The sequence below is a fragment of the Chaetomium fimeti genome, assembly GCF_033439085.1.
Source record: "Chaetomium fimeti strain CBS 168.71 chromosome Unknown B0H64scaffold_5, whole genome shotgun sequence".
Lineage (NCBI taxonomy): Eukaryota > Fungi > Ascomycota > Sordariomycetes > Sordariales > Chaetomiaceae > Chaetomium > Chaetomium fimeti.
This window is the reverse complement of record NW_026944333.1, coordinates 2745065-2771826: the sequence shown is the minus strand read 5'-3', so window position 1 is coordinate 2771826 and position 26762 is coordinate 2745065. Positions and strand designations below refer to the sequence as shown.

The window sequence follows — 26762 nt, the reverse complement described above, 5'->3', positions numbered from 1 at the left end:
TAGCCGACATAGCGGTCTGTAAGATCACTGATCACCCACCCCTTCCGCGTTTCCGTTTGCTGCCTCTTCCGAGTGCGAGTCAATTCCATCGACCCGGGTCATCCGCCGATAATTCGTATGCAGTTGTGAGTGCTTCGGGTTCAATGGGGATTCCGTTATGAGGAAGACTCTTATATCCGGCCGTCACCGTCCATCTCGAGGAGGAGGAGGATAGAACTGACGACGACAATTGTCTCGCTCCCGGATTGCTTCTCACACATATTCACGACTGCCTTATTCCGGACCGAGCTTCGATCTCGTTGTTGCTGTAGCATCAATCAGCATGGGAGAGGACATCCCATCGCGGGACCCGCCCCCTGAAGCGGTGGACAAGCCCAGCGACGAAAAACAACCCCGTGAACCGATACAAACACCCGTCATCCAACCCGAAGAGCCCCAACCCGGCGCCCTTACAGACAGCACCACCACCACCGACGAAAAACATCTCGGACCACAATCCATCCCCAGGCTCCGTTTCATCGCCCTAGCAGCAGGGTAACAACCCCCCCCCCCCCCCCCCCCCCCCCCCCCCAACCAAACCCCCAACCCCTCAACCCAAGCAAGCACTTTGCACCAGCAAACAAACAAACCCACAACCCAACCCAACCATCACTAACCACCCCCCACAGCGTCTCCCTCGGCCTCTTCCTCTCCATGATCGACTCCTCCATCGTCGCCACCTCGCTCTTCACCATCGCCGCCGAGTTCGGCGACGTCGACGCCATCAACTGGGTCGCCCTCGCCTACACGCTGACCTACCTCAGCTGCGCCGTGCTCTTCGCCCGCGTCTCCGACGTGCTCGGCCGCCGCGCCGCCTTCGCCGCCGCCTATGTCGTGTTTATCGTGTTTTCGATTGCGTGTGGGTTTGCGACGGGGATGGGGCAGTTGATTGCTTTTAGGGCGTTGCAGGGCGTGGGGGGGAGTGGTGAGTTTTGGGGGGTTTTCTTTTGACTCTTTCTCTCTTGATGAGGTTTTGGGGGGGGGGATGGAAAGGGGGGATTGGGGCTAACTCGGTGGTGCAGGGCTGTACAGTGTGTCAATGATCATTCTCCCTGAAGTGACGCCGGACCGGGCAAAAAAGCACATCGCGGCGCTCGTGGGGTGTGTGTTGGCGACGTCGGGGGTGTTGGGCCCGGTTCTGGGCGGCGTCCTAACCCAGTACACGAGTTGGCGATGGGTGTTTTGGATCAAGTATGTTTTGCTTTGCTGTCTTTACTGGGTACCCATAAGGGGCATTGCTAACACCAACACAGCGGCCCCATCGGCGGCGTTTCCCTTTTGGTTTTCCTCCTCGCCTGGCCAAAGAAGGAACACCTCCCCTCTCTAGAACGACGTGCCTGGAAAGACGTCGATTTCGTCGGCGCCTTTTTACTGTAAGCCACCCTCTAATTTATCTCGTTCCTATTATCGGATAACTCAACTAACCCCCTCCCTAAGAATCGCATCCGCCACCCTAATAGTCTTCCCCTTCCAACACGCATCCACCTCGCCCACCTGGACCTCGGCCGTCTTCCTCGCCCCGCTCCTCACCGGCCTCCTCTCCCTCGCCGCCCTCTTCGCCTGGCAAGCCCTCCTCACCTCCCGCCAAAAGAAAACCAACCCCAACAACCCGAACCGGCAAACCGCCTTCGCCCTGCCCCCCGCCCTCCTCCGCAACCGCGTCTACGCCGCCGCCGCCGTCCACACCCTCCTGACCGGCTTCCCCTACCTGCTCTGCATCTATGCCTTCCCCGTGCGCTTCCAGGCCGTCTATGGCGCGTCCCCGCTGCGCGCCGGCCTGCTGCTGCTGCCCATGCTGGTGGCGTCGGCGTCGGGCACGGTGATCACGGGCGCGGTGAACGGGAATCCGGGCAGGAAGCAAAGGTTTTTTGAGACGTTGATGGCCGCGTGTGCGTTGATGTTGTTGGGGTGTGGGTTGGAGGTTATGGCGGAGCCGGTGGGGGCGGTCGAGGCGAGGGTGTTGGGGTTTTTGGTGTTTGTTGGGTTGGGGTTTGGGTTGTCGGCCGCGGGGGCGACCATGTTGACGAGCGCGGAGGCGCCGGTTTGGGAGCATGGTGCGTTATTCTATTCCCCTTTTTGTTTCTTTTGTTTCTTTTGTTCCTCTTTCTTGACGCAGGGTGGGAGCTAACAGCACGGTTTAGCATCCGCACAGGGCATCGTGGCACAGGTCCGCATCTTTGGCGGGAGTATCGGGATCGCGGCGTCGTCGGCCATCTTGGGGGCCAAGACTAGGGGCGAGCTGGCCGGCGGGGAGCTGCCGCCCGAGGCGCTGGCGCATCTGGCGTCAGACCCGTCGGCCTTGTCGCCGGAGCAGTGGGGGTCTATCAGGCGGGCGTACACGGATGCGCTGCGGGAGGACATGATTGTGTGCTGCGCGGTGCTGGCTGCCGCGATGGTGGTCACGCTGGGGATTTACCGACGAAACAGGGTGTCGTTGCAGGAGATGATGAAGCAGCGGTACCGTGAGGAGGGTGAGAGACGGCGAGCAGCAAAGGGTGGGAGTGGGCAGCAGCCGGATGGTTCCCGTGACGCAGCAGTGTAGACGATTTTGGGCGTAAGAAGGACTTTGGGAGGGCTTTGGGTACGTATGGCATGATACCTGCCACGATTTGAATAACGGCAACGGCGTTGGATATACCTAATCCCTGTGGCTGGATGAGCCCGTCTAGCTTCTTGTTGTCGGCGTTTATAGAGGCGGTGGTTGAAAAGGGGGTAATTCAGGGGTAATCTCGGGGTATTTGGTGTAAGCAACCAGTTGGGCTATTTACAAGCACAAACATTCTCATCTTCATCCCATCTTGCGTCTTCCCTCCGAGCAGTAAGACATATCCACATCCCACCCCATCCATAACCTCCAACTTGATCCTTTCTCACTTTTACCCAACTTAGCGCCTCCACTGGCGATGTTAGTCCCGAGTCCCGGGTAAGGCGGGCCTATCAGTGCGGGGTAGCTGCTTAACGCCGGCGCAAATGGAGCCGGTGCGGGGTGTTTTCCGGAGCCGGCCCGGCAACGGCATTCATCCGCTTCTGATGGGTGGACCTCCCACGAGATGGCGTCAGCGCCGATTCCGCGGGGGTCACTGTACCATCTCATGCCTAAGTTATTACCACCTCCGCTTCCGCCCCGGGACCTCGAATTATCTTCTTGCCATGTTCTCACGAGCAACACGGACAACAACAGCAACACTCACACTCACCAAAAGAAGAATAACCACCCTCACCCGCCCCCTCACCACACGATCCAGACCCGGGTTCCAACCACACACCCGCCATCCCACCACATTCTTCTCCCCACCCCCACCCTTCACACCAACAACAACAACAACCACACCCTCAACCACAAAAACCATGTCCACCACCACCATGGCCGCCCGCCTCGAAGGCAAGACCATCCTCATCACAGGCGCCTCGTCCGGCATCGGGCGGAGCTGCGCCTTCGAGTTCGCGCGCACGGCGCCGCGCGACCTGCGCCTGGTGCTGACGGCCCGCCGCGCCGACCGCCTGCGCGAGGTCGCCGACGCCATCCGCGCCGAGGTCGGCGACGGCGTCAAGGTGCACGTCGTCGGGCTCGATGTGGCGGATCCCGCGCAGGTGCGGGGGTTTGTGGGCGGGTTGCCGGAGGGGTTCAGGGGGGTGGATGTGTTGGTGAATAATGCGTGAGTTTTCTTTTTTGTTTTCTTTTTAGACTTTTTGGTGGGGGCGGGGGTTTTTGTTTTATTGTTTTGGTTTTGTTTCGTGCTGTCTGTCAAAGGGAATGGGTGAGTGCTGACTTGAGCTTTTGTGGTTGACTGCAGCGGACTGGTGAAAGGAGGTACGAGATACCTACTCAAACCGGGCGTGGGGAGTGAGTGAGTGCTGACGGCTAGATGCAGTCGCCCGCGCCCCTGAGATCGCCGAGAACGACATCGACGTCATGTTCCAGACCAACGTCACCGGCCTGATCAACATGACCCAGGCCATCCTGCCCATCTTCAAGGCCCGCCCCGAGGGCGGTGCCGGCGACATCATCAACATTGGCAGCATCGCCGGCCGGGAGCCGTACCCCGGCGGCAGCATCTACTGCGCGACCAAGGCTGCCGTGCGCGCCTTCTCTGACTCGCTACGAAAGGAACTGATCGATACCCGGATCCGCGTGATGGAAGTTGACCCCGGGCAGGTCGAGACGGTGGGTTACTGCATCGTGCGCTGGACCGTCGGTTGGCGCTAATGCTCTGTGGATAGGAATTCTCGGTCGTTAGGTTTTACGGCGACAAGTCCAAGGCCGACGCCGTTTATGCGTAAGTCTACCATCTCCTCTATCATGCCGCGAGAAACGGCAACTGACGCTGGTGTAGTGGCTGCGACCCCCTGACGCCCGAGGATATCGCCGAGGTAGTCGTCTTTGTCGCGGGTAGGCGACAGAACGTGGTTATTGCCGACACATTAATCTTCCCCAGCCATCAAGTAAGTTACGCAATGAACCCTTACCTATCTAGGCCATGCTGACAATGTTCAGGCCGGTGCTGGTACTATGCACCGTAAACAGACATGATAGGGGTAATTAAGTTGAGCTAGTGGTTAAATTCAGGCAACTCATGTAGTGGCAGATGTGAAAGAGGCTTAGACTATGTAGATGATACGGCGTCTCTTCACTGCGCTCTCTTCATTGCGCTCTCTTTATCCTTCTACCCTACTTCTTTCTGCCCAAAGCCTGGTGGTGATGATACAAGGAAGAGAGAGCGTGGCCAAATAACCCTAACCCTACAGAAACTTCCGCAGCACATAAACGCCAGATCCCAAAATGGGCACTAGGCACATGACAAGGTTGTGTAGTGTAGTGGTTATCACTTTGGATTTTGACTGCGTGTCTCCCCCTTCCAATAACCCCGGTTCGAACCCGGGCACGACCTCAACTTTTGCTCGCCTTGCTCCGTTTTCTTTTGTTTGCTTTGGTCTTGACATTTCCGACGAAAGGCTGGTCTGCTTTTTTCTTGTTTAATTGCGGAAAGTTCATGGATTAGTCAATTTCTCAAAGTGTAGAACGGTGTGCCGCAAGTCTCGCTCCATTCCCGTGTTTTGTTTGTTCTTTGTTCTTACTGTGTACGTACCTAGGTATTGGTTGCTTGTTTCGAGGCAGTGCATCTCGGCGTTTTCCTGTCTCCTTTCTCTGTTTGCTTGACGATAAAGATACCCTGCTCGCTGATCGAATCAGTCCCTTCAAACCAGTCCCTTGGAAGCTAGCTTCGCTGCGGGTTAGCGGGTAGGAGCGGCTACGCAGGGACCTGATCTGTACTCTTCATCGATCAGGGAGAGCAACGGAGTGTTCCGTGATCGAGGCCTCCTACTCCGCCATGTTTGAACTGGGACGATCTTTGACTCAGGTTAGTCAGGTCTGGAACCATTCTTGTCAGGAGCGAGCTCTCCGGACCTTCGAGCATGACGTCAGCCCTGTTGATTTGGTTGCTCCCGGGGGGGGGGGATACCTCGTGATATACCACCGATGGGTGCACTGCCACTGCCGTTGCACAGACAATACATTTTTACATTCAACATTATGCCTCATACTCGGCTGTTATGGCATTCGTAAGGTGTGGGAATATCACGAATGTTGGAGAGGACTCGGTCCAATATTATGCCATGATGGCAAACCATCATCGTATATCATCGTATATTATCATAGTAAATAGCTCTGACTCGTGGAAGGTTACCATTCCTCATCAGGCTATAAACAGGAGACAAAGCTGTTGTGTGTGCCAGCTCGGGACGGGCCCGAGGCAACAACACGGAGCACTTGAGGGCACCTGACGGGAGTCAAACAAAGCAAACAGCAAGGGGCAATAGAGCCAAGCGCCTAGGCCTTCCGCTGTGGTCTACCCCTCCCCGACCTGGAACACTATATAGGACCTTGCGTCTCGTGTTGGGACGACTGCGCTCATACTCCTCCTGACGTATTCTGGGCCTGACTCGTCTCTCCTCTTCTCCTCTTTTGTGATAACGACTATATGTGAAGCATCGCCATTCCAAACCAGCACTCTCTATATAAACCTTCATCAGGCCCAAAGTACCCGTCATGGCAGGTATGGCTTCATCCTTTCCCCTCCATTATCCTATCCATACCGCCCCCCGCCCAATCACCCCCAATTCCCTTTGGAATACCTCTACCCTCAGCTTACTGACAGCCCCTACCCGACCTAGATGCCCGCAAACAAAGTAGCGCCAGTGCCAACTCGGGTAGCCCAACCACTCCGCAGTTCCCGAAGTTAGGGACAGGCAAAGAGACCGCCTCGATGAGCCCAACTTCCCCAGTAGAGCCGCTCATAAACCCAGACCGGCGACACAGCGACGAGTGGGGTGCGTTATCCCCATATCTCTCGATCCTGTCATGACCTACCCGTCTTCTCTCCATGCCTCCTCCTTAGACTTGGTGCCTTTACCACAGACCCTTTATCTTACCTCCCCTCTCTTCTAAATCCCAGTCCATCCAACACACCTCCCCCCACCCCCCCCCCTCCCAAACACCACCCCACACCCAAACAAACCCAACAACTAACACACCCCAAAAAAGACGCCTCCAAGGTCCCGCCCTCCCGCTTCCAGAAGCGCAAGGGCTCCATCTACGCCGTCCCCCACTCGCGCGACGGCAAGATCGATAGCAACTACCCGACCAAGTACTTTGAGAAGCTGGCCGAGAAGGGGTATGACAAGAAGCAGTGAGATCGCGAGGGGGTCTTATCCGGTATTGTTTTTTTTTTGGGGGGGGGGGGGTGTTTAGGGGCTGTCTTTCGTTTTAGTTTGGGGGGCGGGGGGTGGGATTCTGAGTTGATTGGGTTGGCTTTGTTGCCGATGACTTGGTGAGGGGCTCATTGGCATATGGTTTGTGCATGCTGCATGGCATGGGATGTCTTTGTTTTCGTTGTGGGGGATGGGAAATTGTTGTGTACCTGGGTTGCAGTTGCCTGCCTACCTACTCACCCAGTGGAACGGAGGGTTGAAACAGCAAATAGGTACTTCACACCTGACAGGGAGGAAGGGGTTTTATTCGTGCGTTCGGCCGTTCGATCCGCTTGCTTCAACCTGGAACCTAATGAGTTACTGCGATAATCCACTTATCCTATCCGCGCCATATCCCCCCAAAACCCACCACACCCCAGAATACATCCTCCTGCGTGGCCCCCCTTCTGAAGAAAAGCATACACGACCCCCACCCCGTCTAAGCCGAGAAATCATGTCATTCGTCCATATCGTCAAGGTCGATGGCATCGGGGTTCGACACCTCGACCGGCTGGCTGGCCACATTGCCCTTGAGCCCCTCGGACGCGGCCACAAACCCGGCCGGCGCGCGGGCCTGCCTCTCCAGCTGCTCCATGGCGTCGGCGACCTCCTCGTCCACCTCCTCGCCGCCCTCCTGCTGCCTCTGCAGCTGGCTCTTGGCGAGCGCCTGCGAGGCGATGAAGTTGACGTCCGTGTTGTACTGCGCCTGGACGCTGCGCTTGATGCGCAGCATCTCCTTGAACGTGTCCTCGTTGCCGTGCTGCACCTCGAACTGCTCCCACTTGGTCCAGAAGTCTGGGTTCGTCCGCGGGTCGCAGAACTGCGACGCATGCCCGTAGATGGCCCTGGCGCGGTCGATCTCGCCGAGCCTCTTCTCCATGTCGGCGAATTTCAGGCACATGTCGCGCGCCTCGTTGTCCGGCAGCGTCGCGATGGCCCGCTCGTAGATGGGGCGGGTCGACGGTAGGCCGAAGTTGGAGGCCGACTTGGTGATGTAGAAGTTGAACATGTCCGCCCGGTCTTCGTCCGATACCGCTCGCGTAGCGCGCTCGTAGATGCGCATGGCGTGCCGCGCCAGCCCGCGCTCCTCTTCGAGGTTGCCGTACATGAGGTAGATGACCTTGGCGAACTTGGGCGGGCAGTCGAGGACCGCCTGCTCAAACAGATCTCGTAAGCGCTCTATGCCGATCTTGCGATCCACCGCCTTGGTGAGGTAGAGATTCCACAGCTCGAAGGCAACCGGGTAGCTGAAAAGATCGAGGCCGCGCTCGTAGATCTTGAACGACTCCTCAAAGTATTTGTGTTCTTCGAGGAGGTTGGCGTAATTTACGACGGTTTGCGGCGTCGCGATCCGGAGTTCAAATATCCTTTCGTAGACCTTCTTGGTCTCCTCGAGAGAGCTTACACTCTCCACAAGGTCGACGTAGAAACTCCATAGCTTCCAGCTCTTGTGCACACGTTGTTGTGGTGATAGCGTCTCGTCGAAGTAGTCTACCGTTGACCTCTTAGGTGCCTGAGTCGCCTTGGCCATGATCCTGACGGCCTCGTCGAAGTTCTCGTTTCGCAGCTCCATCTCGGCCCATTCGATCCACATGTCGGCGAGCTCCGCCACCGACTTGAACGGAACCTTGGCCGCCTTCTCCATAATGACCCGGGCATTTCTCAAGTCTCCCCCTTTCTCGTAGAACTTGGCGTAATTGGCCCATAGTTGATGGAATGCGCCGACCGCCTTCTTTGGCTGGATGGCGGCAATGGCGTCGGTGTACGTCTGCACCACCTCTTGGTTGTTCTCGCCCCATAGTGCGACCCGCTTCTCCCACTCAGTCACATTGTTGGGATTCTGCCGGAGCAGTACGTCGTTCAGGAGAAAGGGCCGGCGGTCCATGAGGTGCTCGAAGCGCATCATGCGGATGTCGAGATCGAAATCGGCACCCTCGTCCACTACGCCCTTTTCGGCTCGTGTCGACGCAACCTCCATCAACGCCCCAATGATGGATTCCTCAAACTCGGTATACGAGTCGAACACGAGCGTAAAGTCTCGCACCGTCATGACCGTGGTGATCCCCTCCTCAAACACATCCCTCGCCTGTTCGAAATCGCCTCGCCGGATCCAGTAGGTCGCTAACCCGCACCACAACTTCCCTCGTTGGTCGCCAAACCGTTCGATTCCGCTCCGGATGATGCCTTCCACGTCGATGTCTGCCTCGTGACCCGTTTCTATGTCGACCGCATGCTCAACCAGCAGATCGACCATCTCGCTCCATAGCTCATAGTGGCCCTTTGCGTTTTTGCTCTGAAACCGTGGGTTATCGAGGATATCGGTGTACTTGTTGACGGCCTCGGTGTAGAGCCCGGTATGGACCAGCAGCTCGATAAAGTCCTCGGCGTCCTCGGGGTGGACCTGCATGTACCGGCGCCAGATCTTGACGGCCGTCATTCCCTCGGCAGAGTTCGCGAACGGCCGGTATAGCGCCCATATCCTGTTGTGTTGGGTAATTGGGAGCGCCCGGAGCGCCCGGTCGAAGGCGTGTCGGGTGAGGGTTACGAGGGGCTGCTGCATCAGGAATTTGAGGTACATCTCCCATATCCTGGGCATCTTGTTAAGGAGAATTAGCGCTCGTTCGAACAGCGCGTTGACTTTTTGGTATTCGGCGGCGAAGATGGCGGCGTTGAGCTTGGCGATGTGCTTCATCCTAAACCGGAGATACTGCCGAGGTTTGGGTTAGCAACAACCTATGCGGCTAGCAAGACTAGAGCCTACCATCTTCCACAGCTTGTACGACCGCGGCAGCTCGACGCATGCCCGCTCCATGACAAACGCCTGCTCTCGTACCGTCCCATGCTGGAGCTTGTATTCGATGTAGGCGAGCCACGGTTTTGTGTTTCCCGGGTTGCGTTGGATGTCTTGCTCGTAGGGGAAATCCTCCTCCGACTAGAGACGGCGTTAGTAATTCCGGCCCCAGCTGAAAGGAAGGCCTGAGAACGTACCACCAGGGCCAAGTCTGGCTGGCGGTCGGAAGGGGGGTTCGAAGCCATGTTTTCCGCGTGAGCGTGTCGTCGCAGCTAGAAACCCGATTGGCGCTTCCGGCGCTGGAGGACGGGGGAAGTGAGAGATGGTTAAAAAGCGCGTTGCCGTGACATCACTGCCAGGTCGTCGGGATGGTTGCACGCGCGACAGCGGGACAGCAGCGGCGAGGTTGCTCGGTTTCCGTGCTGCGTTTTTCGAGGTCTAGCGATTGGGCGCGCTCGTTGGAGATGGATGTAACCCTGAACCGAACGTTTAACGGGGCCCGGGGGGTGCTCGGGCCATCTCACGCTGCAGCGCCGCAGGGGATCGAGGTTGGTGGGGCCGGCTGTGCCAAGTTAAAACAACCGTTCAGTGGCTCGTTGCACTGTCTGTCAGTTGGTTGAGTGCTGCAGCCTTCCGTCACTGTCGCGAGCTGAGGTTCAAGCTCCACAACTCTAACCCGTCCCGTCCCTCATCCAACAACCGTCATCTTGCGCTCCTGACCGTCCTTCACCGAGAGGGCTTCCGACTTTTTTGTTGTTCCAATCTTGACAGCTAATTTCTTAGAATTACTTATCCGTCCTCCCCCCATACTTCGCGACAATGTCCGGCGCAGGAGTGCGTTGGCCCAACCCATGCCCCCCCACCACGACCTGAGATGGGTAGCTGACCCGAGAACAGGACCGGGAAGCCGTCTTCCCAACGCGGCAGTCGCTGGGTATAATGAAAGCGAAGCTCAAGGGCGCCGAGACGGGACACAACCTACTCAAGCGGAAAAGTGAAGCTTTGACTAAGTATGCTCCCCCTCACACCCCATCTACAACTCCAAGTAGCTAACTCCATGGCCCCCCTCTAGGCGCTTCCGAGGTAACCCATAACCCACCACCCACCCTCCTCCGACTCCCACCCATCCGTCCTAACCATTAACACCCCCGGTCTCCCACAGACATCACCCGGCGCATCGACGAGGCGAAGCGCAAGATGGGCCGCGTGATGCAGATCGCGTCGCTGTCGCTGGCCGAGGTGACGTACGCGGTGGGCGGCAACATCGGGTACCAGATCCAGGAGTCGGCCAAGTCGGCGCGGTTCCGCATCCGCGCCAAGCAGGAGAACGTGTCGGGCGTGCTGCTGCCGGCCTTCGAGAGCTACCTGACCGAGGGCAACAACGACTTCGCCATGACCGGGCTGGGCAAGGGCGGCCAGCAGGTCCAGCGCTGCCGCGAGACCTACGCCCGCGCCGTCGAGGCCCTGGTCGAGCTCGCCAGTCTGCAGACGGCGTTTGTCATTTTGGATGAGGTCATCAAGGTTGTTAATCGGAGAGGTGAGTGCCCCCATTCTCTGAAAATCATGTAGCAGGACGGTGATGCTAACTCGGGAATAGTCAATGCCATGTAAGTTGTGCAATCATGGTGATGATAGTGCATTTCTAACGGCGGGTAGCGAGCACGTTATTATTCCGAGGACGGAGAACACCATCAAGTGTAAGCTTAGATCATGTAACCCATTTCCCTAGCTTTGCGCGGCCACTAATGACTGGCAGATATCAACTCCGAGCTCGACGAGCTCGACAGAGAGGAGTTTTACAGACTCAAAAAGGTGCGTGTTGAGGTCCCTCTTCCAGGGGGCATTTGCTAACTCCAAATAGGTTGCAAACAAGAAGCAACGAGACACTGCCGCAGCAGATGCCGAGATGAAGAGGAAGAAAGAAGAGCTCGCAGAAGAGGAGGAGAATGTAGCACCGGAGGCTGAAGACTCGGCCGGGCCGACGGATCTTCTAGCAGCTGCTGATGAGGAGGACGTGATCTTTTGAGAGAGTCAGCGAGGCTAGCCCTCGTCGTCTCATGATGTTGGTAGAATCATTGGTCGATACCGTCGTTTGTCAGGCATAGGCGCAATCGGGAGTTGCTTGCTTGCTTTTATTGCATTGGGTATCTACGGTAGCAGCAATCTGTAATTATCGTAACCAACGCCTTACCTAAAGTACAACCCTTCCCGGACCGATACCCCTTTTCTAGAATACAGGGATTCTACTGCCGCTGGTAGGTCACCTTCATTATCTTTTCGCCATTGTTCAGCGGCATGCTAGCCGTGTTCTCCTTGGCAGTAATAGCCCCCGCCTCGGCCTCGTATTCGACGAAGGCGATTCCGCTGCGGCCAGGCACCGTCCGGACCTCGCGGAAGCCTTCGAAGCGGCCGAAGATGCCCGTGAGCGCGTCCTTGTCGAAGTCGTCGGGCAGGTTCTGGACGAACAGGATGCGGTTGGGGGGTAGGTACTCGTCGGGCACAACGGCGGCGGTGCCGGCTCCGGTGGACTTGAGACCGGCGCCGCGGGCGTTCTTGGCTGGGCGGGCGCCCACTTCGGCGGCGGCGCCTGGCATGGGACGCTTGAGGCGCTTCTGTTCTTCGGCGGTCTCGAGGGCCTTCTTTTTGTCTGCGGTCGACCGTTAGCGGGGATGAGGGGATGGGCTTGGGCAGAACGAGGAAGCGCGTACCCTTCTCGGCCATGCGCCGGCGCTTGTGTGCGTCAAACTCCTCCTCGTTGCCATTCTGCATCACCGTGGCATCGCTTCGGGTGCGCGCCAGGGCGAGCTGCATCGGCTTGTCGAAGAGCTCGAAGCCGTGGATGTCCTCAATCGCCGCCTGCGCAGACTCGGGCTTGTCGAAGACGACAAATGCTTGACCCTTGGCCTTGAGATTTGTCTTGGCCACGACGTCAATCACGTTGCCATACTCAGAAAAGATGGCGCGCAGGGCCTCCTTGAGCGGTTCGGGCTTGACACGCTCCTCCAAATTCCGGACGTAAACCCTGCGAAGCTTGCGGTTAGTTTCTCCTTACCAGTTTGCAGACGGGGATGCCTTGTATGTGTCGGAGTGCAATGACACATACGTAGCGACGGGCTGTTGTCCAGCCATGTTTTATTCTTGCAGCGGTGCTGTTGTGGTTTCGAAGTCTCCCAAATTGCTGTTGTTGTTGGAGGTTTGCACGTGGTTTGTTTGATGGTTGGAGTCCGTCTCTCGAATGCTTCCACGGGCTGAACTGATGTGATCGCCTGCAGCAATCGATCCAAATGCTGCCGATGCCCGGCTCTGCGGGCTTGGCAGTTGGCTGCAGCGAAGCGGCCCGCCAAGAAGGCCCCACCATTAGTCAAGACCAAGGGGAAATGATTGCCAGGATAAGGCGTCACAGCTGGAGGAGCGGCATCTCGCAAACGGCGCCATGATCATCCATCAGTGGACCATCACCCACTGCCCGCTGCCCAAGTGTTGACTTCATTCAACTCTCTCGCCTGCTTCCTGCAGCAATCCCCCCTAATAATGTACGATTAAAGGAGTGTCCCACACAAATGCAAGACAAGGCGTTTGTCGATAGGTAGTGCGTGAACACGCGCTCCTTTCCCTTCTGTCGCGACCTGGTTGACCCGGCACGCTCTCGGGTTTCTAGGATTCCCGGGTTTCTGGGTTTCCGAGGTTTCCGCCCGCTATATCCAGGTTAGCGATACCTCACCTACCTAGTCGTCCGACTCCCTTCCCGATCAGTTCAAAACTCGGTCCTGGATCTCCCTCCATCCGCATCTGCCGTCATGGACCATACCACCATTCCAGAGGCTGTGGCGGCAGCGATGCCTGGGCCGCTCGACAATGCAAGTGCCTGGCAGAACTTCACCCTATGGACGGCTCAACATTTCGGCTTGGCAGTGAACATGACAAAGTTGACGCCATCGTTGGAGGATCTTGTTTGGGCAGGCCCTCGCATGGTCATGAAGCTCGGACGCCTGGGCTCTTTTATCTCGTTCCCGGACGCCATCGACGCCTTTGGCCAGCGGGTTGTGCCCGATGCAACCGACGGCGACATCTTCTCCTCGTCCACGATAATAGCCACCAACCTGGTCGAAACCCTCACGGAAACTACCTCGACTGCTGCGTCTTCCGCATCCGACTTTGCTGCTTCCGCCGTCGCCGACGTCGTGACCCAGAATCCGAACGCTTTTGTCTCGCGGTTCTCGATGGAAGGCGCAAAAGGCTTGGGGGGCGTCTTCAGCTACGCCACTAGCAAGTGGGCGCTATGTTGCATCGCCATGGCTGTCATCTTCAACCGCACCCACATATTCGCTGCTACTCGCCGCAGACTCCGGCTCCGGTGGCATATCCGCCTGTTTATGCGCGTCGTACCCGTGATACTACTTCTCCTCCAAGCCCGATGGCTCCTGCAGTCAATACAGTGCCAGACCTCGCCCGACTTCTCCGAACTGCGCTGGGGAAATGCAAGCAAGAGCTCGGATCTGATGTTCGCGCAACCGAACCACTTTCTGAACCGGCTTGGGTCGACTCTATTACTCGGAGCGTCCGACGAGGAGTCCTGCCGCTCCGCGCAGATGGTACCTTGGGATGATGGAGAACAACCCGAGCTAGTGGGCTCTCTCTCCCGCCTTTGGCCGCTCTTCGGGACGTACTGTTTGAGCCAGTTCGTAGAAGTACTCTCTTGCGCGGTGCAAGGCCGCCCGGTGGCTGCCGAGACCGGCATGACCCTGTTCGAGCATTCCCTTGCCTTTGCTGAGGCTGATGCTGCCATTGGCAATCAGCTGGGCTGGGGTCTCTTCACCAACAGTACCGGCGGATCGCAAGCAGCACTCGGATCCAAGATTGCGCTTACGAGGTCCATGATTTTGAAGCGAGTCAACACGCCCGCCGAGGTGCTTCTCGTGGCCTTCTTCTCCGCCATGAGCCATGCCACGAGCCACATCCTCGGCATCTTCAACCTGCAAGCCAAGTTCCGCCTCGTCAGTACAGGGTTTTGGGGCCTTTGCTTCATGTCGAGCCTCCTCTGGAGCGCTTTCAACTTCTCTGTCGATGATCCTTCGGCCCAAGGATTACTGAGGTACCCGACCGTCTGCATCATCGGCTTCATCCCACACATCCTCATCCTGTTCGGGATCTACGCCTGTGGAGTCGTCTACGCCTCGGCCCTGGCGCTGTCAGCCCTTGCTACACCAGACGGAGAAAATAACGGAGAACGGCTTTCTCTCCGGCAACGCCTTCAGCGTGCCCATGGCAATATGCAAGCGAATGTCTCGCTTTCCGACATCCGTATCCGGACGGATATGGACTTCTACACTGCGCTCTTGCGAGCGGGTTTTGGTGCAATCACCATGGCAAGCGAGGCGGTCTACCTCAACGAGGATCACCAAGTGAACCTGAAGAGATATACCTGGTTAGAAAACGACAGGTTTCGTGAGCTGGAAGAACTTCGGATGCAGTGGATCGGCGGCGGCATTCCCGGGTCACGATTCGATTCGGTTGGCACCATTGGCCTCGTGCCTGTCAAGGACGGCCAGACGCATGCCATGAGCGGTTACGCGAGGGAGAAGGCAGCGCAGCAGATCCCGAGAAACAACACATCCAACCGAAGGTTTCGGGACGGCGTCGGCGCCACGGAGCGCAGTTCGAGGTGGCTTATCGCGTTTGAGTACATGCTACATATTGCCAAGCTAGTGTTTGTCATGTGGGCGTTGGTTACGGTTAGGATCATGGCGGTTTTCGGCCTGCGCACGCCTCCTCGCTGGCTTCAGGGCCTATCACAGCGACCTAAGCCCGAGTTGGCATCCAAAAAGTCGGGCCGGCGTGGTCGCGGGCTAAACGTAGATGTCTTGTCCCCCGGTGAAGGGAGAGTCTTCTTCGTGGTTCCGCGGGCTGACTGGGTGGACGTGGAGGCGGAATTACGCCGCCAAATGGACAAAAACGACGGGGAAGCAGAAACCAGCCAGAGAATCCCTCCTGCCAACGAGACGGAAGTCGACTCCAAGCTTTACAGCTACTTCCTCAGGGGCGGCTGGTGGGGGAACAGCGACTCGAGCGGCGACTATGCTCCTCCCACCTCTCAAGCCCCAGACACCGGCCTCGACGAGCTGGATTTCGACGATACCACTAGTGTCATCTCGACAACCGAATCAGCGAGTGAAGTGGACTGGGAGTCTGACCACGACTCCCTCGACGACGGGCAGCGCACCCCAACGCAGCAAAACCCCGCCCCCATCTCCTTCGCCTCGGCCGTGGCATCAGCCCGCGCCTCCCGCGAGTCCACCCCGCTCCTGGACACCCCCATCGCAACCACCGACCTCGCCCGGCTGCTGAACCCCCAAAGCCCCGAAGACCGCGACGAAGCCCTCGCGCTATCCGCCCACCTGAGCAGCGACGGCATCATGACGCGCTCGCGCTTCAAGCAGCAGCTCCAGCGCCAGCGCGCCCAGGTGCTCCTCACCAACAACCAAGCCGCCATCCACACGCGCCGGCAGTTCGCCGCCCCGACCCAAGAGAAGATGACGCCCGACGAAGAAGCCCGCGTGCTCGAGCAGCTGCTCCTCTCCCGGCGCGCCGCCGCCGCCGCCGCCAAACAAGCCACTACCACATCATCATCATCATCATCATCATCCATGCCACCACCACCACCATCAGAAACATCATCACCGCCCGGAGGGGCAGGGGCGGGGGCCAACTCGTCGTGGGCGACGGGCGCGGCCGGGCTGGGCCCCGACGGGCCGCAGTGCGTCGTGTGCCAGAGCGCGCCGCGCACCATCATCGTGTGGCCGTGCCGCTGCCTGAGCCTGTGCGACGACTGCCGCGTGTCGCTGGCCATGAACAACTTTGACAAGTGCGTGTGCTGCCGAAGGGAGGTGATTAGTTTTAGTCGGATTTATGTGCCCTAGGTTGGGTTGGGTTGGGTTGGGTTGGGTGGTGGAGTGTAGTGTGGTGTGGTGTGGTGTGGGTGGGGAGGGGGGGTAGCGTGTTTGGTTTCCTATAATGTGTATGGAAATTTAATTTGAGATGTGCTGAGTGTTTTCTATTTGCTTTGTGTTGACGTGCTCTTGGGGTGGTTTTGATCTTGGTCTTGGGCGTTGGGGGTCGCATTGCGGTGGTCATTGTTGAGCGCATACAGATTCGTATCCTGGAGGCAGCCGTGAGGGAGCATGAGCAACATAGAAGAATAGCGTCAAGTATGACAGGATAATCATCTCTATTCCGTGAAATTGGACTTTAGGAGGAACAGCAGGTGTCAATACAACAGATCACTTTCCGATAACACGACGGCAGCATCATAGCACGTCTCAAAAGAAAACGGGGTATCATATTCATCCTCCCAAACACCACCTGCCATAGGTAATCAACTACATACCAGCCCACTCGATACAAAACACCCGCACCTCCCCTCCACCTCCCCCCTCCCCACCCCCGTCAGCACCACTCCCCTCCTCAACAGGCTTCTCAGCGCCAAACAAAAAACTCTTCTTGACCGCCGTGCCCAGCCGCCCGCTCGCCACCAGATCCAGCATGGCCACCTCCACGTCCCAGCCGTAGCTGTTGGCCAGGTAGTGCGCGTGGTAGCGGAAGGGGTCGCCCGGATACACGCTGTAGTCGCCGCCGAAGCGGAGGCCCGGCGTCGTGTAGTACCCGCGCGCGTTGAGGTAATTGTAGAGGGGGTAGTTGGCCGGGCGGGGGATGCCGACGGCGGGGGACGGTGGGGTGGGGGAGGGGATGAGGGGGGCGCTCGTTGTGGGGGTTACGCCCGGGAGGGAGGGTTCTTTGGGTGTAGTTGTGGTTAGGGTTGTGGAGGGGGGTTTGGGGGTGTCAAAGAGTGAGGTATCTTCTTCGGTTTCTGTTACTGCGGCTGTGGTTTCGGTTACGGCGGCGGGTTTGGCCTTGCGCTTGCCCTGGTGTTTCGCCTGTACCTTTGCCTTCTCCTCGTCGAACACCTGCTGCGCGTTTCGGCGCTGCTGCTTGAGGTGTTGTAGGTAGGCCTTGCGGGTGGACGCGTCCATAACAGAAAGCTGCGACAGGTGGTCGGTCAGCTCGTCAGCGATGTAGCCGGCGCCTTTGTCAACGAGCAATCTGGCCTCCTCGGCGTGCAGCTCGATAGGAAGCCCGAGGAAGAGGTTCTGCGTCGGGTTCTGCGGCATGGTGCCTGTCAGGACAGCACAAATGCCGTAGTGACGGCGGATATGGACGACGTCGTCAATGTCAAAGACGAGGTACCGGCCTGCCACGCGCGAGATCCGGACCTGTCTTTCTGCTGGTGCAGCCATTGCTTGGGTTTATCTGGAGTCCTGTCTCCCGGTTAGACACGGTTCGAAAGCGCAAAGGCGACAGTGCTTTAGAAGAGACGATGGAAACGGGAGTCATAAAAGTTTTGATGAATGTATGTTGTCGTCACAGATAATCGGTGGATTGACAGATTGTTATACAAAGGATATAATCATGTTGTTCTCCATCCATGATAATTTGAAAAGGGAAATGTGACTGACCTTGTTTGCGGAAGCTGCTGCGCTGAGCAGCGTCAACGAGGGAAAGGAAGAGATTGGGGGATTTTGGTTCGAAAATTTATGCAGGAAGCTCGTCGATGGAGCCCCACCTTGGCGGAAATGTGAGTGGATCTTGTTACGGCCAAATACCGTATCTATGTAATCATGAAAGAAACGAAAGCATGGCCAGTTGGGAGGCTAGAGGATAGAATTGAAATAACACTTATGGATAATATCTTACGGTGGAAATAAACGTTAAAAATACCTAGGGATGGTAAGTGTATATAGAGTCGGGATGGTGGCAGTTCGACAGGGCTGCAGACTCCTTCACTACCACCGAACTCGCAGCTTCCTATCCCAAAGTTTCTTCGTATTGTCTAACATGACGAGCATCAAATCTGGGTATAGACTTAGATCACCGAGGTGTGTCTGTATCAGTATTATAACTCTAACACCCATGTTTCGGGACCGCGCATAGCCCCCACAGCTACCGCCATCGGGTGTCAATGAGATGGGGTTCCTCCTCAAAACTCAATACCCTCTTTCCCCTTACTTGCCGACGACTTCTCCGCCTCTTCCTCGCCCTCCATCGGCGGCAGACTATAAGGCTTGATTACCAACCCCCTCGACGCACTGAGGCTGAACGATAGCGTCTCCCGAAACGAACTCGCCCCGGCCCCGCCACCCCCCTTCTCATGATACACCGGCAGCGTATGGACATATAGCAGGCCTTGAGCCTGGTCACTCTTGTCTGCCCCTCCGGATTTGGATCCCGATCCTGACGAAGGCGGAGGCGCGCCGGGGTTGGCGGGCAGGGGTATTAACTCGATAACGCCGTCGCTGAGGAGCTCGATCCACCGGATGAGGCCGGAGGAGCGTGGGTAAAGGGTGGTCGGGAGGGTGATGATTGCGGTGAGTTGGGTGGGGTATTGGCGGAGGAGGGCTCGAAGGCTGTGGAGGAATTGGAGGACTTCGGAGGGTTGGGCGCATTGCGGGGCGTAGAGACTCGGCAGAAGCAGGCTTGGGATGATTATGCGGTGAATATCGGTTGGCGAAGAGGCTGAGAGTTTTGTTTGCAAGTGTTTGATTATCGTTTTGAAAGGAGAGGTTGCGGCCTGGCTAGGCTGGTCGAACGTCGGCGGGCATGTGCTCGGGGTGGGATGTAGCGATCCTTTGGATGCGCTTGGGGGAAGGCGTTTGGTGAGATCGAACGAATGGCAGAATGTCGCCTGGTTGGTGTCCCCCCTTGCTGCCGCTCCTGGAGTTGCTTTATTCCCCAACGCCTCGTATCTCCAAGCGATCTTCATTTTCTCTTCCGGAGCTGGCGCGGGTTGTGCTGCCTTAGATTCGCTGTCTGGCGCGGCCACGCCGGGCAACTGGTGTCTCCATTCTGGTGGGTAGCCAACAAGATGTACATGGTGGCCTTGAACGAGACCCTCTGCGGCATAATATCGGAGCAGAACCCCTGAGAAATCAGTCGTGCCTTGCTCCTCGACCAGTAGACAGTTTCCTAAGGGCAGTCCTCCGTGCCCTGCGAGGAGCTGATCGAGGGATGACGTCCCCGTCGATGTAGTAGGCCGGCCATCGAGAGGCGACGGTCGAATTCCTGGCGCAAGTTGTTGCTTTTCAGATGCAGGTGCCGGCTGAGCAAGCGGCCGCCCTGGCCTCGCCGAAAGCACAGTATTTCTCCTCACAAATGACATGTTGTCGCAGCTGGAAGTCGCGAGTGGTAACTTTTTGGAGGGGTTGGAGGGGTGCTGATAAGGCAAAAAGCTCTTATCGTCGCCCCACATCGCTGCCAAACTGCCTGCCGCGAACAAACCCCCCTGCCCACTGTTGAGTGCAGTGCCCTGTTGAACGTTTTCGGAATTTTTTGTCGCCAAACTCGAGCTTCCCCATCGCCATTCATCGCCGCCGGAAAGCCGCGCCCGCTCCCTATCTCCCCGCTCACACGACGATCTACCTCGGTCAAACGGTCCCCTTCACACCAGCTTACCCAATTCCCCGTACCACCAAAATCTCACCAAAATGTCCAACATCGCCTCGGACGCGCAGCTCTTCGAGGAGCACTTCCGCATCGAGCGGCTGGGCGACAACAAGTACGACCGGGTCGACCGCATCTATTGCAAGTCCGAGGACAAGAGCATAAGCATGACGCTCGACATCAACAATGAGCTGTTCCCTTGCAAGCCGGACGAGGAGCTGCACGTCGCGCTGGCGACGTCGTTGCACTACGACGGCAGCAAGGACGACGAGCGCGGGTGGCGCGACGTGGCCAAGGCCGGCGCGAGCGATGCCACGCTCGCCGATATCTTCGACTACGTTTGCTACGGCAAGATCTACAAGTTTGAGGATGCCGCGGATGGGAAAGAGATGTGAGTAACTCCTCAGACGGTTATAGGGATGGTGGTTGGAGTGCGGACGCTGACATGCTGGGAAACAGCAAGGCGTATATTTCGTTTGGCGGTCTGTTGATGTCGCTCGAGGGGCCGTACAAGAAGCTGACGCCCCTGCGTGTGGATTATGTCTACCTCCTTGTCCGGAAGCGATGATCGGGCTTTCCCTCAAGACATACGGAGTTTGGATTTTAGGAGGATATAGATGATTTGCGGCATGATGAGAAGAGATTCTCATGGGATATCTGGCGTTCAGGAAATGGCAACTTAATGTTTTAAGGAAGGTTTGGCGAGCAAGGTCAAACGATACCCGGGACGATGCGTCTATTATTCAACCGCCCGCTGCTTGCCGCTCTATGCCTTCCTCTCCGGTGGAGAGACATGCTGCCAGTTTGGCCAGTGCGGGCCGGGAAACTCGATGAGGCGGTGTGCCCTGGCGCGGAGCTCATCGTAGTGCGGCTCGTTCTCGGGTGTTAGTATCCCGTGCCGGGCGAAGAAATCGAGCATGACCATGGCGCAATTTGGCTTCCACAGCCCCTGAGCCAGCTGCTCCTGGATTTCCTCCACGGTCCGGAGGCTGAAACTCTCAACCTCCCCGTCTTTGGGGTGCGGGGTGATGCTGCCATCTGCGGGGAGCTCAAGGTCATAGACCCATTGGCACTCTGGATAAATCCAACCCGGTTCCCCGCCAGCGCGTTCGTCCGTGATGTAAATGTACGTGATGATGCCCGTTTCCTTGATGTGCTTGCGCATAAAGTCCTCCGGTAGCGACGCCTCCTCGTCGGACTCGCGAATGACGCACTCAAAGGGGTCTTCGTTGGTCGTCAACCCGCCAGCAGCCGTGTTGTCCAGCATGCTTGGGTACGTCGACTTGTCGGCGGCACGCTTGGGTACCCAGATACGAAAGTCATAGCGGCTCTTATCGTCAATGCGACGGACGAAGGCTGTCATGTGTATGCCGTAGCGCGCAAATCCAAACAACCCCACGGCAACTCGCTCGACGCTGAACAACAGTTCACCCTTTCGGCCGTAGACGGGGAAGGGCTCGTCGCGCCATCCCTTGAGGATCAGGAATGTCCGATCCCGGCGCCAGTGTGCCGTCAGCCGGGCGACGAGGTGGGTGCGCTCTTCTTCAGTGGCTGGCTCATGGAATAGCCTAATCGTCCTGGCATCATGGTCGAGCTTCATTGGGCCCCTGATATCCTCGGCGGTCTTCTCCAGGGCCTCGATGACTGACACTGGCACATAGCCGATTGGGAATGTTCCCTCACTGTCCGTCCATGTGAAAGTGTAGAGTCTTTTCATCTCTTCCGAGTACCGCGAGGGGTCTCCCTCAGGGTATGGGAACCTAGATATGTGTAAGCGGGGGGTTCTGCATCAAGATATGAGAGTCACCGCCTCATTCCAAGAGCCGGCATGCCCCGATGATAAGAAGCTATGATACCGGAACTTGGAGAGAAACCATAAAATATCATGAAGACCAGGCTTACCCATCGACTTTGTTCAGTAAATCCAAAACGGTCAGGGGAGGCGCCATGATTGAGGTTTCGACAATCTTAAGTGCTGGGCTTGAGTAGGTTGTGCCCGGTTGCTCGGGAGGGGTCTATAAAACGAGGAACGGGAAGATTGGTGGTTCAATTATAGAGCGGGATCACAAACTCGTAGATCTTGACATGGAACCAAAGACACAAGAGAGAAAAATAGGGGTGTGGTTAGATAGAAGGTGGAGAGAACGTGGCCTTCTTGCGTGTCTAAAACCTCCGAGTGCCTCCACCTGCAGAGTCTACGAAGTACAGATTACTTTTTGTGGTATCCGATCCGACTGGTTCGACTGATGTTTTGTGCCAAAATACCCTAGTCTGGTAATCCGACGACATTTGGACACCATTAACCCCTGATACTGAATGGTAATAGTCGGGAATATGAAAAACATTACCTACCTAATTAAGATTTCCAAGTTATTTGACTTCATGACATCCAATCCGTCGTTTGCTGGGTGACGACCCCGCGGACCCCGCCATGACCCTGGGAAGGCCCTGGTGCTTAAAAGTCCCGGCGATGCTTGGCGGCATCCCGTGGATCACTCTCGAACCTGGCAGGGACTTCGACTGCGGTAAGAGGGGAACGACAACAATAAAACGTCGAGACAAAGGCTGGCCCATTAAATACACTAAAATAACAATACGATCCGGAGACGGTTAGATATATAATCATCAATACCCTGCTAGCAACACGCAACATTGGTCAAAAGCACCACACGTGGGGAGACTCTCCTGAAGACCGTCGATGAGAGTATAAACCCGGGTGACTGACAGAAGGGTATAAATTCTCCCTCCTGGTCAGGTAGTTTCCACGGCAACGACGACGACGACGACGACGACGACGACGAAGAAGAAGGCCAACCACCACCACCACCACCACCACCAAAATGGCCACCCCCCTCTTCGGCCTCCTCCCCGCCGGCTACCCAGTCATCACCACCCCGACACAAACCCCCTCCCCAACCAGCTTCATCTACGCCTTCCCGCCGACCCGGCCCTTCTCCCACATCGCCGTCTTCTTCCTCCCCGACGCGCCCCGGAACGACCAGACCGCGGCCGCCATCTACCTCATCACCCCGCCCTCGCCGGGCCAGGTGGAGCCCAACCACAAGTTCCTGGGCGGCATCGGGCAGGGCAAGGACAGCGCCATCTTCAAGCTGGGGCCGGCGGCAGCCGGAGGAGGGGACGGCAGCGGCGGGAACGTGGTGATCGGGGTGTCGCTGGAGCCGGCCGAGTCGGTGGGGGCGCGGGTCATGGAGCTCTCCGCTGCTGCTGCTGCTGCTGGTGCGTCGTCGGAGGGTTCGTCTTCTGCGCTGGTCCGGCAGCAGCAGCAGCAGCCGAGTACGTTGGTGCTGGCGCAGCGGATTATTAAGAACGCGTTCAACTTTTTGGCGGGGTTCAGTGGCACGGCGGGACAGGTGGAGGTGGTGCCGCTCAAGGCGTTTGAGGAGTGGTGGCGGAAGTTTGAGGGGAGGGTGAGGAGTGATCCGGGGTTTCTGGAGAGGGATGATTGAGGGAGTGAAAGGTAAAGGGGTGGTGGGGAGGGTTTGAAAGGTGAAAGGGAGGGAAAGGGTCGGAAAGGGAGCTCAGGATGTTTATCTTGGGCTGATTTCATCTACAGATGGGAGGAGGGGAAGGGAGCACTGGCGGGCAGGGAGAAAAACAAAAGAGTTGTCATGGAGTGTATTCTCTAGACATGTATCATAGTAACCGTAACCTCGTCAGACGCGGATACAAAAACCTTCGTCGCAAGTCGACCGGCAACGAACCCCATATGACGCCAAGTTGAGTCCGGAAATGACAGCCGGTCTTCGCCGTCCCAGAAGAAGAAACCATACTCCTACTCCCGCCTGCTATGCCTGCTGTACCCTGCACAGAAGAAGACAAACAATACTAAAAGTTTTAGTCAACCACGCCAAACAATCCACACCGACAGAAGAAGCAGAACAATACTAAAAACATAACCTCTCACACAACAGCAGCAACAGTATCCTTCCACACACACACCAGCCGTACATTCCGACAACCCTATGTCTCCTGCAGCGGCGACATCAAAGGGCTCTTCATTCTCGTCGGGCTGCCCGCCCTACTCCTCCTGCCGACGCCGGACAGCGCCAGGTGCGGCGGCAGCGTCAGCCGCTCGCGGCTCTCGGTGCGCACGACCAGCCCGCTGCGGTCCAGCGCCGACACGGTCGGCGATGCCAAGCCGTGGTGGTAATGATGGTTGACAACCTGCGGGGTAGCCAGCCCGGACGAGTGGCCGAACCGCCTGGACGACGCCGCCGACTTGGAGCTCGACGACAGCGCGTCGCTCGAGTCCGAGTACTCGTTGGCGTCGTCCGAGTCGACGTCGCCCAGCTCGAACTGGCTGGCCTCGCCCTCCTCCATGACGCGCTCGTACGTCGCGCCGCCCGACGGCCGCCGCGCGCCCCGGAAGATCTTGGTCGCCAGCCCGGATAGGCCGCGCGCCCCGCCGCTGCCCTTGCGCCCGTTATTCCCTGGCCTGCGGGGCCGGCGCAGAATCGAATTGACGCGGCTGTAGAGGCGCATGCGCAAGTCACGCTTGCGGAAAAAGTAGAGGAGGAGGAGGAGGAGGGCGACGAAGGCAAAGAAGCCGGTTATGGGCCTGGACTTGGCCTTGTCGAGGATGTCTTCGGCGTCGAGGTCCCAGTCGTCGTCGTCGCTTGTCTGGTTGCCCATGGATTTCCAGCTGGACCCGGCAAACTGGAAGTCGGGAGGGGTTCCCACGACGTTGGTTCCAAAGCCTACGGGATGCCTGTCATCACGGGTGGCTGGCGGTACTTGCCCGGCGGCGTAGAGGACCATCTTCCCCAGCGTCCAGCTTACTTCAATGCCGTTGATCTTGTCGACTGGCTGAAATGGGTCGAGGAATCCCTTCTCCTTGGCGTGCTCGAGCGCGCCTTGAGAGATATTTGCCGTCGTGAGTTCTTCAAGTCCAACTCGGGGAACGCCAATCCCTTCATGGAGGACATTGATCAGCCAGGAAGCTTTGAAGCACGCCTCCTGGGCAATCTTCCCCTGATCCTTTTTCCGACTGTTGATCTTGGCATTGATCTGATTCCAATCCTGCCCGCAGAAGTCCTTAACCCTCTGTTGATAGGTCGCAAAGTCGTACGCCTTGTCGTCCTTCCCGCCAAAAACCCCGTGCGTCGTATGCCAGTACTCCGACACGCCGACGAAATGATTCACATCAAAGTCGATGGCCGGAACATGTTGGCCGTTCAGCAAACAGGGGTTGTCATCGCATGGCTTGTCCTTGCCGAGTAGCGGGTGGGTCAGTTGTAGGCACTCGTCGAAATGCCCGGTGCCAATTAGGGTGGGTGTGCCTCGTTGCCGCTTGCTGATTAAGTCTCCACGCAGAGTTGTTCGTAACCCTTTCGGTAGACATGGATCGGGCAGTTCAGCTTCGGTCTCCGCGTACCGGTCCTCAAGGTTCTTGATATAGGACTCCCGCGCTTGGTTGACGCCAAAGCCTAGCCAGGTCGTGGTGAAGACCTTGTATTCAGCCGGATACCCATCGAGAGTGCGCAACCGTAGGAGCTTGAGATCGTCTGCGTGCTTCTCGGCCTCAGTCGCGTTCGGCGCAAAAGCGATCTGCGCCGATGCGCCGCCCATATCCAGAAACCCATAAGTGTGGTGGCCCTTGCCGTGTTGGTGGTTGTCAGGGTGGTCGAACCCGCCCAAGAGATAGTTCGACGCGATCCAGCCGTACAGTCCTTCCGTTTCGCCCTTGATGACTTGAATGTGCAGGTCGCAGTCGGGTAGCGAAAACTGGGTATTTCGTCGGAGATAGGAGCAGATTTCGCCCGTCAACGCTGACTGTTGGCCTTGCGGGAGTAGTCGCATCCCGGCGGTCGCCATGAGAAATATGGGCGTGTCTTGAATCTTGTCCGCGGGAATAATATCTAACGCGTGGTCAAGGAGAAGCTGTAGGTGCTCTGGTCCGACATCCTCCACATTGTCACCGAACGTCGAGACACCGGGTCTGATCTTCTTGGTCCACTTCTTCTCTGTCACAAGCTTTGGTAGATTGCGCAACTCCTCCTGCGACGCGCCTTTGAGCGACTTCTTCGGATCCTTCCATTTGTAAATGTGTAGCCGAGTTCCAGACGAGCCGGCGTCTAGGATGACGCCCCATCGCCACTTCTTACCCATGGGAGGATGTTGCGAGGGCGCGCGTCGGGAGCTCGAGTTGGGACTCGGGTGGGTAAACGTGGGCAACGCTGACCACACTCGACTTTCGTACGGATAATTGTTGACCGTTGGGTGATTATGGCAGTCTCGCGGTGCGCGCAAACATCGAATCCATACGAAACTCGACGAGGGTGTTGAGCGCCAAGGGGGTCGAGACCCAAACGAGCGGATACGAAGGGAAAACAAAGTTTCAACCTAATTTGAAAACGGTAACTACAACTCGGCAAAGCGCATGGTGTTGAGGTAACGAGAGTGGTTTCGAGGAATTGTCGTTAAACGAAGGTACACAGCCCAAGCGGCTGAGTCGAATTGAATTGGTGGGAAATGCTTGTTGGAAGATTGCCCATCGCACTTTCTTTGGAGGACGGGACACTTCCTAGGAAGCACGTCCGATAACGTCAGGGGGGCGGCGAATCATGCACTGGGAGACTGGTGGCCCGCCGCTAGCGTGTTTTTCCATGAGCTGCTGTGGATCAGGATGGATCGTCTCAATCGTCTGCGGAAGGACGTTGGCCAAGCGCGA

The 26762-nt window shown here is 57.4% G+C and overlaps 12 protein-coding genes and 1 non-coding gene across 13 annotated transcripts; 7 read left to right on the top strand and 6 right to left on the bottom strand.

The window, feature by feature from the left end:
* The first annotated feature begins 58 nt into the window (after positions 1-58).
* On the top strand, positions 59-2795 carry B0H64DRAFT_193694 (major facilitator superfamily transporter). Its single transcript, XM_062799125.1, has 6 exons — positions 59-534; positions 669-964; positions 1062-1230; positions 1293-1412; positions 1477-2093; positions 2181-2795. Exons 1-6 carry the CDS (start codon positions 323-325, stop codon positions 2579-2581), a joined length of 1815 nt encoding a protein of 604 aa, XP_062658239.1. The 5' UTR covers positions 59-322; the 3' UTR covers positions 2582-2795.
* A 607-nt stretch (positions 2796-3402) lies between these two features.
* On the top strand, positions 3403-4570 carry B0H64DRAFT_418482 (uncharacterized protein; the record flags this gene model as incomplete). The annotated part of the gene is made up of 6 exons (XM_062805322.1): positions 3403-3695; positions 3834-3850; positions 3912-4204; positions 4261-4316; positions 4374-4482; positions 4535-4570. 6 exons carry the CDS (start codon positions 3403-3405, stop codon positions 4568-4570), a joined length of 804 nt encoding a protein of 267 aa, XP_062658238.1.
* A 271-nt stretch (positions 4571-4841) lies between these two features.
* B0H64DRAFT_t109 lies at positions 4842-4928 on the top strand. The gene has a single exon. It is a non-coding gene; the product is annotated as a tRNA-Gln (tRNA).
* A 2230-nt stretch (positions 4929-7158) lies between these two features.
* Positions 7159-10033, bottom strand: B0H64DRAFT_401399 (uncharacterized protein). The gene is made up of 3 exons (XM_062804158.1): positions 9778-10033; positions 9551-9721; positions 7159-9496 (listed from the first exon to the last, which is right to left on the bottom strand). Exons 1-3 carry the CDS (start codon positions 9823-9825, stop codon positions 7247-7249), a joined length of 2469 nt encoding a protein of 822 aa, XP_062658237.1. The 5' UTR covers positions 9826-10033; the 3' UTR covers positions 7159-7246.
* Positions 10034-10217: 184 nt separating this feature from the next.
* Positions 10218-11698, top strand: B0H64DRAFT_401397 (ATP synthase subunit D-domain-containing protein). The gene is made up of 8 exons (XM_062804157.1): positions 10218-10414; positions 10478-10590; positions 10653-10663; positions 10743-11117; positions 11178-11187; positions 11237-11277; positions 11337-11392; positions 11442-11698. The coding sequence occupies exons 1-8, from the start codon at positions 10400-10402 to the stop codon at positions 11604-11606; spliced, it is 786 nt and encodes a 261-aa protein (XP_062658236.1). The 5' UTR covers positions 10218-10399; the 3' UTR covers positions 11607-11698.
* Positions 11699-12839, bottom strand: B0H64DRAFT_401395 (uncharacterized protein). The gene is made up of 3 exons (XM_062804156.1): positions 12684-12839; positions 12289-12602; positions 11699-12227 (listed from the first exon to the last, which is right to left on the bottom strand). The coding sequence occupies exons 1-3, from the start codon at positions 12707-12709 to the stop codon at positions 11824-11826; spliced, it is 744 nt and encodes a 247-aa protein (XP_062658235.1). The 5' UTR covers positions 12710-12839; the 3' UTR covers positions 11699-11823.
* Positions 12840-12921: 82 nt separating this feature from the next.
* Positions 12922-16557, top strand: B0H64DRAFT_401393 (uncharacterized protein). The gene has a single exon (XM_062804155.1). The coding sequence runs from the start codon at positions 13378-13380 to the stop codon at positions 16495-16497; it is 3120 nt and encodes a 1039-aa protein (XP_062658234.1). The 5' UTR covers positions 12922-13377; the 3' UTR covers positions 16498-16557.
* Positions 16558-16883: 326 nt separating this feature from the next.
* Positions 16884-18105, bottom strand: B0H64DRAFT_476130 (uncharacterized protein). Its single transcript, XM_062808133.1, has one exon. The coding sequence runs from the start codon at positions 17869-17871 to the stop codon at positions 16957-16959; it is 915 nt and encodes a 304-aa protein (XP_062658233.1). The 5' UTR covers positions 17872-18105; the 3' UTR covers positions 16884-16956.
* Positions 18106-18328: 223 nt separating this feature from the next.
* Positions 18329-19859, bottom strand: B0H64DRAFT_401389 (Elongator complex protein 4). The gene has a single exon (XM_062804154.1). The coding sequence runs from the start codon at positions 19788-19790 to the stop codon at positions 18612-18614; it is 1179 nt and encodes a 392-aa protein (XP_062658232.1). The 5' UTR covers positions 19791-19859; the 3' UTR covers positions 18329-18611.
* A 139-nt stretch (positions 19860-19998) lies between these two features.
* Positions 19999-20738, top strand: B0H64DRAFT_193595 (DNA-directed RNA polymerases I, II, and III-like protein). The gene is made up of 2 exons (XM_062799124.1): positions 19999-20462; positions 20531-20738. Exons 1-2 carry the CDS (start codon positions 20116-20118, stop codon positions 20637-20639), a joined length of 456 nt encoding a protein of 151 aa, XP_062658231.1. The 5' UTR covers positions 19999-20115; the 3' UTR covers positions 20640-20738.
* On the bottom strand, positions 20520-22230 carry B0H64DRAFT_193581 (NUDIX hydrolase domain-like protein). Its single transcript, XM_062799122.1, has 2 exons — positions 21974-22230; positions 20520-21831 (listed from the first exon to the last, which is right to left on the bottom strand). The coding sequence occupies exons 1-2, from the start codon at positions 22018-22020 to the stop codon at positions 20838-20840; spliced, it is 1041 nt and encodes a 346-aa protein (XP_062658230.1). The 5' UTR covers positions 22021-22230; the 3' UTR covers positions 20520-20837.
* A 548-nt stretch (positions 22231-22778) lies between these two features.
* On the top strand, positions 22779-23566 carry B0H64DRAFT_193570 (uncharacterized protein). Its single transcript, XM_062799120.1, has one exon. The coding sequence runs from the start codon at positions 22912-22914 to the stop codon at positions 23536-23538; it is 627 nt and encodes a 208-aa protein (XP_062658229.1). The 5' UTR covers positions 22779-22911; the 3' UTR covers positions 23539-23566.
* A 1-nt stretch (position 23567) lies between these two features.
* B0H64DRAFT_193589 (nucleoside phosphatase family-domain-containing protein) lies at positions 23568-26550 on the bottom strand. Its single transcript, XM_062799123.1, has one exon. The coding sequence runs from the start codon at positions 26198-26200 to the stop codon at positions 24053-24055; it is 2148 nt and encodes a 715-aa protein (XP_062658228.1). The 5' UTR covers positions 26201-26550; the 3' UTR covers positions 23568-24052.
* Positions 26551-26762: the final 212 nt, after the last annotated feature.

Coding starts and splice junctions, on each gene's coding strand:
- B0H64DRAFT_401399 (XM_062804158.1), bottom strand. CDS start 9,825: ATGGCTTCGAACCCCCCTTCCGACCGCCAGCCAGACTTGGCCCTGGTG. Junction 9,722..9,777: donor AGCCAGACTTGGCCCTGGTG/GTACGTTCTCAG, acceptor CGCCGTCTCTAG/TCGGAGGAGGATTTCCCCTA. Junction 9,497..9,550: donor CGTACAAGCTGTGGAAGATG/GTAGGCTCTAGT, acceptor AAACCTCGGCAG/TATCTCCGGTTTAGGATGAA.
- B0H64DRAFT_476130 (XM_062808133.1), bottom strand. CDS start 17,871: ATGGCTGCACCAGCAGAAAGACAGGTCCGGATCTCGCGCGTGGCAGGC.
- B0H64DRAFT_401395 (XM_062804156.1), bottom strand. CDS start 12,709: ATGGCTGGACAACAGCCCGTCGCTAC. Junction 12,603..12,683: donor GGACAACAGCCCGTCGCTAC/GTATGTGTCATT, acceptor CAAGCTTCGCAG/GGTTTACGTCCGGAATTTGG. Junction 12,228..12,288: donor CCGGCGCATGGCCGAGAAGG/GTACGCGCTTCC, acceptor GGTCGACCGCAG/ACAAAAAGAAGGCCCTCGAG.
- B0H64DRAFT_193694 (XM_062799125.1), top strand. CDS start 323: ATGGGAGAGGACATCCCATCGCGGGACCCGCCCCCTGAAGCGGTGGAC. Junction 535..668: donor TTCATCGCCCTAGCAGCAGG/GTAACAACCCCC, acceptor CACCCCCCACAG/CGTCTCCCTCGGCCTCTTCC. Junction 965..1,061: donor GCAGGGCGTGGGGGGGAGTG/GTGAGTTTTGGG, acceptor TCGGTGGTGCAG/GGCTGTACAGTGTGTCAATG.
- B0H64DRAFT_193595 (XM_062799124.1), top strand. CDS start 20,116: ATGTCCAACATCGCCTCGGACGCGCAGCTCTTCGAGGAGCACTTCCGC. Junction 20,463..20,530: donor GCCGCGGATGGGAAAGAGAT/GTGAGTAACTCC, acceptor GCTGGGAAACAG/CAAGGCGTATATTTCGTTTG.
- B0H64DRAFT_401397 (XM_062804157.1), top strand. Junction 11,278..11,336: donor GACGGAGAACACCATCAAGT/GTAAGCTTAGAT, acceptor AATGACTGGCAG/ATATCAACTCCGAGCTCGAC. Junction 11,393..11,441: donor AGTTTTACAGACTCAAAAAG/GTGCGTGTTGAG, acceptor AACTCCAAATAG/GTTGCAAACAAGAAGCAACG.
- B0H64DRAFT_193581 (XM_062799122.1), bottom strand. CDS start 22,020: ATGGCGCCTCCCCTGACCGTTTTGGATTTACTGAACAAAGTCGATGG. Junction 21,832..21,973: donor TTACTGAACAAAGTCGATGG/GTAAGCCTGGTC, acceptor ACACATATCTAG/GTTCCCATACCCTGAGGGAG.
- B0H64DRAFT_401389 (XM_062804154.1), bottom strand. CDS start 19,790: ATGTCATTTGTGAGGAGAAATACTGTGCTTTCGGCGAGGCCAGGGCGG.
- B0H64DRAFT_193570 (XM_062799120.1), top strand. CDS start 22,912: ATGGCCACCCCCCTCTTCGGCCTCCTCCCCGCCGGCTACCCAGTCATC.
- B0H64DRAFT_401393 (XM_062804155.1), top strand. CDS start 13,378: ATGGACCATACCACCATTCCAGAGGCTGTGGCGGCAGCGATGCCTGGG.
- B0H64DRAFT_193589 (XM_062799123.1), bottom strand. CDS start 26,200: ATGGGTAAGAAGTGGCGATGGGGCGTCATCCTAGACGCCGGCTCGTCT.